Here is an 11,589-nt window from a genome sequence, read left to right on the forward strand (position 1 = left end):
ATTGCCTGCTCGGGGCGGGCGGCCGTCACCGACGCCCGTTTAATGTGAGAGGGTCAAAAATAGCTATCTGAGGGCTACGGATCTAGTCTTTGAGCAGTCCCAAACGTCCCGATATTTTTAAACAGGTCGGATTTTATCGGCACAAAATCGCCATGCTCTTGTAGTGTGAGATGTGCAATGACAAGTTTTGAGAACAGTGATCAGCAATAGCCAATGAGTGAGATGACATTGTTTCACATCCCCCAGAATGTGTAGACTCTCGAGCAGGTGCTATGACTACTACTATACTGAACAAACATATTAAAGCAACATGTAAAGTTTCGGTCCAATGTTTCATGAGCTGAATAAAAGATCCCAGAAATGTTCCATACTCACAAAATGCTTATTTCTCTCAAATGTTGTGCACACATTTTTTACATCCCTGTTGGTGAGCATTTCTCCTTTGCCAAGATAATCCATCCACCTGGTGTGGCATATCAAGAAGCTGATTGAACAGCATGATCATTACACAGGTGCACCTTGTGCTGGGGACAATAAAAGTTCACTTTAAAATGTGCAATTTTGTCCCACAACACAATGCCACAGATGTCTCAAGTTTTGAGGGAGCGTGCAATTGGCATGCTGCCTGCAGGAATGTCCACCAGAGCTGTTGCCCGAGAATTGAATGTAAATTTTTCGCTTCCATAAGCCGCCTCCAACGTAGTATTAGATCATTTGGCAGTACGTCCAACCGGCCTCACAACCGCAGACCACGTGGACCTCCACATCCGGCTTCTTTCCCTGTGGGGGGGGGGGGGGTGGGGGGGGTATTTCTGTCTGTAATAAAGCCCTGTTGTGGGGAAACTCATTCTGATTGGCTGGGCCTGGCTCCCCAGTGGGAGAGCCTATGCCCTCCAAGGCCCACCCATAGCTGAACTTCTGCCCAGTAATGTGAAATCCATAGATTAGGGCCTAATGAATTTATTTCAATTGACTGATTTCCTTATATGAACTGTAACTCAGTCAAATCTTTGAAATTGTTGCATGTTACATTTATATTTTTGTTCAGTATAGTATGCATTTGTACTTGCCTTCAACCAAAGCCAAAGTGTCAAATCGTTACAGCTCTGAAGTTCACAAGCAATGTTATTCAATTCAAAATGTCAGCTAGATATTTCAATTTTATGGCAAGCGTGAATGTCTGACTGAACGTTTATGAGGCTGCTCTGAGCCACAGCTCGTAGCTACGTTAAATCGAATCACATTATTGATTTCGCGAGACAGCATGGTATTGAGAATCCTCACGACCAAGTGAAGAATCTTATAGTGTGTGACCACCGTCTGTGCCACATCGATTAGTGTGCGCACCACAACGTTGGCAACACACAAAAAACTAAGAGTCGTTTAATGTAAGAGGCTCAACGATGTTAGGATTTTGAAAGTCGTGTAGTGTCCACCCCCCTTACAAAAAAAGATTGCAGTTTTGAAACTGCAGTAAAAGTGTAGTAACTGCAGTTGACTGTGGTATTGTGGACACAGTAATTGCAGAATAATTGCACTGTAATTGCAGTTACACTGCAAAATTACTACAGTAAAAAAACATATTTTTGGACGAACTATTTGCATCATATATACTGCACTCTGATTGCAATCTTTTTTCATAAGGGCCAGCTTAAGAGTTTACATAATTCATTATTGTTTGGTTCATTCACAGTCTATATTGAACTTTGCAATTCTGTAGCAAATGTAACGTAGCATGCAATATTTATGGTAAGTATTACCTCGTGTCTGACAGAAGCTTGGACTTTCCTCTTGCACATGCACCATACTCCAATACAGGGTTCGCCAACTCTCGTCCTGGAGAGCTACTGTGCAGGTTTTTATTCCAGCCCATAAATAACATTATGATAACTTGGATCAAAAAAGGCCTGCACACCCTGCAGCTAGCCAGGACCAGAGATGGAAAACATTGCCCTAATGCATTGCATTAAAGAAGATGATTGATAATGCATATATATTTATTCATCGATTAGCCATTATACAATAGGCCTTCCAATAGTACATCACAGCAAGTATGTGTGCGAGCTGCCACCCAACCACAGATTTCCCATGGGGAAATTTCCCAGAGTACTAGACTTCCTTATCAAGGACCAAGTCATCAAAGACCAACAGGTAAGACACTGTGTTTGTCCCAATAATATCTCATTTTTCCTGAAATGTACATTTGTTCACTACTTCCCTCAAATCTAAAAGGATAGTCTTGGTGGAGGCATGGGCTAGAAGGGCTATGTCCCAATTATCTCTCCTTCCTCCCCAAGAGTGCACTTGTTCACTTCCCTTCACTGAAAGGACATTACTGGTAGAAGAAATATAGTGGAAACTCCCACTAACACATGCCTCAACAATCCAATGCTTTTAGATTGCTGGGAAGTAGTGAACAACTGCACACTTCGGAAGGAAAGAGAGATATTGGGCCAGTCAGTGACATATGGGAGGATTGTTGATCTTTGCTCAGCTATGACAGTCCTTATATTGTGGATTTTTCTCCAAAGGTATGAGCCCCTGCAATTGCCTCCAAGAATCTTTTAAACTGTGTGCACAGAATAATACCTGAACAACTTCATAAATGGCCAGATCGATGAGAAAGAGTAGAGGAGGACAGGCTTTCCGTGGAGTGAGGTCATAGTGCGACGCTGCAGATATGAAACAGGTATGCTCAAGCAGGTTAGATGAACATTCATCAATTGGACTGTCTGAAAAATAATATCATCCAGTGGAGGCTGCTGGAATAATGGCTGGAACGGACAAAATGGAATGGCATCAAACACATGGAAACCATTCCACTGATTCCACTCCAGCCATTACCACAAGCCCATCCTCCCCAATTAAGGTGCCATGAACCTCCTGTGATATTATTATTTATCATAAGGGGACTTTCAAATCTGGCACCCTTACAGTTGACACATAGCCTGAAAGACTACAATAAATATGTATTCCCCCCCTCCCCCCCACACACACCTTCCAGGTGGCACTGTGCTAGCAGCAGAAATTGCTTTACAGAGAGGGCTAGCATGCAGCACGACTGGAGGAACCCACCATGCTTTTCTCCAGCTTCGGATCAGTCTCCTCAACGACCTGGCGGTAGCAGCAAAGCACCTGCTAGGTTAACCCTTAGAAATCAGGACCTAGTTTTCCTTTCATTACAAATTAAGCAGTGATTAGGAATGCCCAAGGAAACCCCAAATAACAAACATTTTGATATACAAAAAAATCTATGCAAATGTATGGTTTGCATACCTTAATGCCCAAAGTCGCACGAGACGGCACTGTTTCCATCTTCAAAGACGAGCCGGATGTTTTCACGTTCTCAGTGCATTGTGGGAGAAACTTCCCGGTGCGTAAACAGCAGAGTGACTTGGACATGAGTGTGGAGGATGGGATGGAGGACAAGGAGTACCTCTCTACAGGTCAGTACCTGTCTACAGGTCAGTACCTCTCTACAGGTCAGTACCTCTCTACAGGTCAGTACCTGTCTACAGGTCAGTACCTCTCTACAGGTCAGTACCTGTCTACAGGTCAGTACCTCTCTACAGGTCAGTACCTGTCTACAGGTCAGTACCTGTCTACAGGTCAGTACCTGTCTACAGGTCAGTACCTCTCTACAGGTCAGTACCTGTCTACAGGTCAGTACCTGTCTACAGGTCAGTACCTGTCTACAGGTCAGTACCTCTCTACAGGTCAGTACCTCTCTACAGGTCAGTACCTGTCTACAGGTCAGTACCTCTCTACAGGTCAGTACCTGTCTACAGGTCAGTACCTGTCTACAGGTCAGTACCTGTCTACAGGTCAGTACCTCTCTACAGGTCAGTACCTGTCTACAGGTCAGTACCTGTCTACAGGTCAGTACCTGTCTACAGGTCAGTACCTCTCTACAGGTCAGTACCTGTCTACAGGTCAGTACCTCTCTACAGGTCAGTACCTGTCTACAGGTCAGTACCTCTCTACAGGTCAGTACCTCTCTACAGGTCAGTACCTCTCTACAGGTTAGTTAGTACCACTTTCCAGGTCAGTATCCCTTCTACAGGTTAGTTAGCAGTACCTGAGTGTCTACAGGTTACTTAGTACCTCTCTACTGGTCAGTACCTGTCTGCAGGTTAGTTAGTACCTAGGTCGTTCCATTTGAATTCAATCACTTTTTGACCGCAACCCTTTCGATTTGAATGAAACGTTCCATACGTTTGCCCATGTTAGAAGTGGTCAAAGTGACTTTCTGGACCTGAATGCTAAAACATTCAGGAGATAAGAGGTGCTCAAAGTTGACCTACAGTGAGCTCCCAAAGTACTGGGACAGTGACGTTTTTTGTTGTTTTGGCTCTGTACTCCAGCACTTTGGATTTGAAATGATACAATGACAATGTGGTTAAAGTGCAGACTGTCAGCTTTCTAAACTGTTCACCCAAATTACAGCACTTTTGTACATAGTCTCCCCCCCCCCCCCCCCCCATTTTAGGGGACCAGAAGTATTGGGATAAATTAATGTGTATTAACGTAGTAAAAAGTTAAGTATTTGGTCCCATATTTGGTCCCATATTCATAGCAAGCTCTCTGGTCTTGGCCATTGTGGAGAGGTTGGAGTCTGTTTGATTGAGTGTGTGGACAGGTGTCTTTTATACAGGTAACGAGTTCAAACAGGTGCAGTTAATACAGGTAATGAGTGGAGAACAGGAGGGCTTCTTAAAGAAAAACTAACAGGTCTGTGAGAGCCAGAATTCTTACTGGTTGGTAGGTGATCAAATACTTATGTCATGCAATAAAATGCAAATAAATTATTTAAAAATCATACAATGTGATTTTCTGGATTTTTAGATTCCGTCTCTCACAGTTGAAGTGTACCTGTGATAAAAATTACAGACCTCTACATGCTTTGTAAGTAGGAAAACCTGCAAAATCGGCAGTGTGTCAAATACTTGTTCTCCCCACTGTATACACTATATATACAAAAGTATGTGGCCACCCCTTCAAATGAGTGGATTCAGCTACTTCAGCCACACCCATTGCTGACAGGTATATAAAATCGAGCACACCGCCATGCAATCTCCATAGACAAACATTGGTAGTAGAATGGCCTTACTGAAGAGCTCAGTGACTTTCAACGTGGCACCGTCTTAGGATGCTACCTTTCCAACAAGTCAGTTCGTCAAATTCCTGCCCTGCTAGAGCTGCCCAGGTCAACTGTAAGTGCTGTTATTGTGAAGTGGAAACGTCTAGGAGCAACAACGGCTCAGCCGCGAAGTGGTAGGCCACACAAGCTCACAGAACGAGACCGCCGAGTGCTGAAGCACGTAGCGCGTAAAAATTGTCTGTCCTCGGTTGCAACACTCACTACCGAGTTCCAAACTGCCTCTGGAAGCAACGTCAGCACAAGAACTGTTCGTCGGGAACTTCATGAAATGGGTTTCCATGGCCGAGTAGCCGCACACAAGCCTTAGATCACCATGCGCAATACCAAGCGTCGGCTGGAGTGGTGTAAAGCTCGCCGCCATTGGACTCTGGAGCAGTGGAAACGCGTTCTCTGGAGTGATGAATCACGCTTCACCATCTGGCAGTCCGACGGATGAATCGGGGTTTTGCAGATGCCAGGAGAACGCTACCTGCCCCAATGCATAGTGCCATCTGTAAAGTTTGGTGGAGGAGGAATAATAGTATGGGGCTGTTTTTCCATGGTTTGGGCTAGGCCCCTTAGTTCCAGTGAAGAGAAATCTTAACGCTACAGCATACAATGACATTCTAGACGATTCTGTGCTTCCAACTTTGTGGCAACAGTTTGGGGAAGACCCTTTCTTGTTTCAGCATGACAATGCCCCTGTACACAAAGCGGGTTCCATACAGAAATGGTTTGTCGGTATCGGTGTGGAAGAACTTGACTGGCCTGCACAGAGCCCTGACCTCAACCCCATCGAACACCATTGGGATGAATTGGAATGCCGAATGTGAGCCAGGCCTAATCGCACAACATCAGTGCCCAACCTCACTAATGCTCGTGGCTGAATGGAAGCAAGTCCCCGCAGCAATATTCCAACATTTAGTGAAAAGCCTTCCCAGAAGAGTGTAGGCTTTTATAGCAGCAAAGGGGGGACCAATTCCATATGAATGCCCATGATTTTGGATTGAGAGGTTCGACAAGCAGGTGTCCACATACAGTGGGGAAAAAAAGTATTTAGTCAGCCACGAATTGTGCAAGTTCTCCCACTTAAAAAGATGAGAGAGGCCTGTCATTTTCATCATAGGTACACGTCAACTATGACAGACAAAATGAGAAAAATAATTCCAGAAAATCACATTGTAGGATTTTTTATGAATTGATTTGCAAATTATGGTGGAAAATAAGTATTTGGTCAATAATAAAAGTTTCTCAATACTTTGTTATATACCCTTTGTTGGCAATGACACAGGTCAAACGTTTTCTGTAAGTCTTCACACACTGTTGCTGGTATTTTGGCCCATTCCTCCATGCAGATCTCCTCTAGAGCAGTGATGTTTTGGGGCTGTCGCTGGACAACACAGACTTTCAACTCCCTCCAAAGATTTTCTATGGGGTTGAGATCTGGAGACTGGCTAGGCCACTCCAGGACCTTGAAATGCTTCTTACGAAGCCACTCCTTCGTTGCCCGTGCGGTGTGTTTGGGATCATTGTCATGCTGAAAGACCCAGCCACGTTTCATCTTCAATGCCCTTGCTGATGGAAGGAGGTTTTCACTCAAAATCTCACGATACATGGCCCCATTCATTCTTTCCTTTACACGGATCAGTCGTCCTGGTCCCTTTGCAGAAAAACAGCCCCAAAGCATGATGTTTCCACCCCCATGCTTCACAGTAGGTATGGTGTTCTTTGGATGCAACTCAGCATTCTTTGTCCTCCAAACACGACCCCACAGGGTGAGATCTTGCGTGGAGCCCCAGATCGAGGGAGATTATCAGTGGTCTTGTATGTCTTCCATTTCCTAATAATTGCTCCCACAGTTGATTTCTTCAAACCAAGCTGCTTACCTATTGCAGATTCAGTCTTCCCAGCCTGGTAAAGGTCTACAATTTTGTTTCTGGTGTCCTTTGACAGCTCTTTGGTCTTGGCCTTAGTGGAGTTTGGAGTGTGACTGTTTGAGGTTGTGGACAGGTGTCTTTTATACTGATAACAAGTTCAAACAGGTGCCATTAATACAGGTAACGAGTGGAGGACAGAGGAGCATCTTAAAGAAGAAGTTACAGGTCTGTGAGAGCCAGAAATCTTGCTTGTTTGTAGGTGACCAAATACTTATTTTCCACCATAATTTGCAAAGAAATTCATTAAAAATCCTACAATGTGATTTTCTGGATTTGTTTTTCTCAATTTGTCTGTCATAGTTGACATGTACCTATGATGAAAATTACAGGCCTCTCTCATCTTTTTAAGTGGGAGAACTTGCACAATTGGTGGCTGACTAAATAAATTTTTTCCCCACTGTACCTTTGGTCATGTAGTATACCTTTTTTTAAAAGGTAGGGGCGTGGATCAGAAAACCAGTCAGTATCTGGTGTGACCATCATCCAGCGCAACACATCTCCTTCGCATAGTGTTGATCGGGCTGTTGGTTGTGGCCTGTGCAATGTTGTCCCACTCCTCTTCTATGGCTGTGTGAAGTTGCTGGATATTGGCAGGAACTGGAACACGCTGTCATACGCGTTAATCCAGAGCATCCCAAACATGCTCAATGGGTGACATGTCTGGTGAGTATGCAGGCCATGGAAAAACTGGGACATTTTCAGCTTCCAGGAATTATGTATAGATCCTGGAAGCTGAAAATCAATCACACTGGAACATCACACTGGAACATGAGGTGATGGCGGCGGATGAATGGCACGACAATGGGCCTCAGGATCTCGTCACGGTATCTCTGCATTCAAATTGCCATCGATAAAATGCAATTGTGTTCATTGTCCATAGCTTATGACGCCTGGCCATACCATAACCCCACCCCCACCATGGGGCACTCTGTTCACAACGTTGACATCAGCAAACCTCTCGCCCACACAATGCCATACACGTGGTCTGCTTGTTGTGAGGCCAGTTGGAATTACTGCCAAATTCTCTAAAACAACGTTGGAGGTGGCTTATGGTAGAGAAATTAACGTTACATTCTTAGGCAACAGCTCTAGTGGACATTCCTGCAGTCAGCTTGCCAATTGCACACTCCCTCAAAACTTGAGACATCTGTGGCATTTTGTTGTGTGACAAAACTGCACATTTTAGAGTGGCCTTTTATTGTCCCCAGCACCTGTATAAAGATCATGCGGTTTATCAGCTTCTCGATATGCCACACCTGTCAAGTGGATGGATTATCTTGGCAAAGGACAAATGCTCACTAACAAGGATATAAACACATTTGAGAGAAATAAGCTTTTTGTGCGCATTGAACATTTCTGGTATCTTTTATTTCAGCTCATAAAACATGGGACCAACACTTTACATGTTGCGTTTATATTTTTGTTCAGTGTACTTTTTGATGTTTTTATCAACTGTGTCTCCTGTGAGGTAGAAATGTAATTCAGACATGCTAATGTTCTACTGATAAACACAAAGTTATTGTTTGTTTTGTGGGCTAGTTTAAACCCACCTTCCCTGGTGGCTGCTAGAGACGTTTCGTCCAGACCTGGTTCTGTACGATGCTGGAGTCGACCCTCACTGGGATGACGAGCTGGGGAAGCTGCGGCTGACTGTCCAGGGTGAGTTAGATCAGTGTTTCCCAATCCTGGGGACACCAAGGCATGCACGTTTTAGTTTTTACCCTAGTGTAAAGGATGTCACGGTCAAGCTCATACCGAGACTAGAACTCAGGACCTCTGCCTCGCAAACACGTGACTGCCCTCCTGAAGCGTTCCAACCCATTGCGCCATTAGAAAAGGCCTTCTTCAATGGCATAAGGGGCGATACTTCAGGCTGAGGAGTGAGTTTCACAGATCCCCATCTGCTACATTCACCCCCCAAACTCACTCCACAGCGACCCCAGCAATTGAGCTGAGCGTAGATCCGAGTCTAGCGCCACCATTGTAAAGGACGTCACGCTGCTTGCTTAGCAAGTACCTCTTTCCCCTGATTCAGCTCATACCAAGACTCGAACGACGGACCTGTGCCTCGCAAACACACGTGACCGCCCTCCTGAAGCGTTCCAACCCATCGTGCTATTAAAAAAGCCCTTCTTCAATGGCGCAAGGGGCAACACTTCAGTCTGAGGAGTGAATTTCACAGATCCCCAGCTACACTAGCACAATCACACTTGATTCAACTAATCAATTAGCCATTTCACACCAGTTACACTCACCTTTGACCTCCTCCTTCTCCCCAGCAACCGGGCAGAGCCCAACTGAGTGATCCGGGTCAACAGCATCAATGTAACAGTCCCTCTCCTCGCCCCAACTTGGGCTTGAACGAGGGACCTTTGCAACACAACTGCCTCCCATGAAGCATCGTTACCTATCGCTCCACAAAATCCACGGCCCTTGCAGAGCAAGGGAAACAACTACTTCAAGGTCTCAGAGCGAGTGAGGTCACCGATAAAAACGCTACAGGCGCGCACCGCTAACTAGCTAGCCATTTCACACCGGTTACACTAGGATAAAAACAAGAATAAAGATGTGCACCCCCTTGGGTTCCCAGGACCTGGAAACACTAAGTTAGATCAAACTAAATAAATATAGACAATGCACAATGGTGTGCAACATTTAATTTAACGGAAACATTGCTGTTCTGAACAACCACTAGAAGAATGTTGTGATTATGGACACCCAGAGTGCGATTGTGTCCCTACGGAGTGCTGCATAAGTTTTGTGATTTCAAATGGTCACACCTATATTGATCAGGCCACACCCACCAAACGGGAGCAAATACACCTCAGACTGTTGAAGAATTGTATGCACCGATGTAGTCATTTAATGAACTGAATGCACCCCTGGTGTTCAATGCTGTCGTTTCTTTGACAGGTCTTTACAATAGGGACCTGTACGTGATAAAGACAGTGGTGGACAGAGGTGTTCCTGTTGCCACGGTGATAGGAGACTATTCCAAGACATCGACAAACTGGCCCTCAGACACTCCATCATCCACAGAGCAGCTACTCAGGTCAGACACTCTCGTCCACTACCCAGGTCAGACGCTTGCTAGTCCACTACCCAGGTCAAACACTAGTCTACTACTCGGGTGACGAATTGTTTAGTCCACGGAGAAGCTACTCAGTTCAGACACACTCTACTGTCCACTACCCAGGATGGACACTAGTCCAGACAAGTATCAGAGCATATCTCTGATACTGAGTCCAAATGGTTAAACTACTGTTCCTTTCCTTTCAGGTATGGAGAGAACAGAGGATGTAACTCCATGGTTTTACCTGAGGCTCAAGAGAACCCAGAGAGGATTATCTTCACTGGTTTTGTTTATCAGTGTAAGGACGTATACAATGAAAAACATTATATTGTACTTCGCTAAGAATGGCACCTCAAAGATGTTTTAATCACGTTAAGATCTTGTGTTTCAGGGCTACATTAAACGGATGCATCACTTGTGAATAACATTAATATTAAACTATCAATAGTATCCATTAAACAAGTTTTGTTGCAACAATGAAAACGATCTTGAATGGAAACAGTCTATATAAAGATTGCCATTTGTTTTCGTAAAGCATTCTTACATGCTACTGATTTTGGTAAAATCTTGCATGTTATGATGGAGACTAGGTTTAGCTACCTCACTCAACCCTTTTTCACACTACTGAGCTGAGCCAAACTGAGCCAAGCCAGTACTGCACTAGCCTTGGCTGGGATTCAATCCGATCGCGCTTGTAGACAATACAGCTTTCAAAGGCAATGTTACCGTGTTTGTGAAGATTGCATTTAAAAGGTAATATCGGCTCAATTAGAAATGACCTTTAAATATCAAGCGCGCTATAGTGCGGTTTTGGATTGAATCCCGACTCTTGAAACCGTACTGGAAAGGACAATGTGAAAGGAAAATATCCAAGCCAGCACGGTATTGTGCATCATTGGTATCATTCCACTCTCGAACTGTAATGTATGTAGTTCCCTGGCATGCCATAGGATGGCACTAACACTATTATGTAGCGTTGTCTACTAATTTTGTCTGACAGATAGTAAATGTTGTTCTGTACCCGCATCCCTGGTGTATCAGGAAATTGAGAACATTGGTAGAATAAACATTTGATTATAATTAGGACCAATAAATCATTCACAAAAGAGATTCATACTAATTATTTATTCATGGGGTAAACAAAAACATACACGGACAAATTCTATTAAAAAATGTCACTTAAAAATCAACCATAAAACATTTTTGACAAAAATAATATAGGCTAGGTGAGATATCAATCTCTACACCAGTAACATAGCAGTGGGTCTTTACATGCTGCACTGCACTGACAGGCTTATGCAACCGCCCCGGTTCAATGACTACAGAGATGTTTCAAGTTTTCCGAGAGCTATTCATATGCGAACCACTGATATTCAGCAAGCAGCAACATACCTACAGTGCAACATTTCACAGTATCATCTAGGATGTGCGCCTGTTCA

At 44.2% G+C, this 11,589-nt stretch overlaps 1 protein-coding gene across 1 annotated transcript; it reads left to right on the top strand.

Annotated features, from left to right (window-relative positions):
* Positions 1-3,280: 3,280 nt before the first annotated feature.
* On the top strand, positions 3,281-10,380 carry hdac12 (histone deacetylase 12; the record flags this gene model as incomplete). Its single annotated transcript, XM_084142626.1, is given in 6 exon segments — positions 3,281-3,446; positions 8,617-8,618; positions 8,622-8,736; positions 9,991-10,074; positions 10,077-10,129; positions 10,357-10,380. Coding segments are annotated over 6 exon segments (444 nt in total).
* Between the last annotated feature and the right edge of the window lie 1,209 nt (positions 10,381-11,589).

Source organism: Coregonus lavaretus (genome assembly GCF_964263955.1).
Source record: "Coregonus lavaretus genome assembly, chromosome: 26".
Taxonomy (NCBI): Eukaryota; Metazoa; Chordata; class Actinopteri; order Salmoniformes; family Salmonidae; genus Coregonus; species Coregonus lavaretus.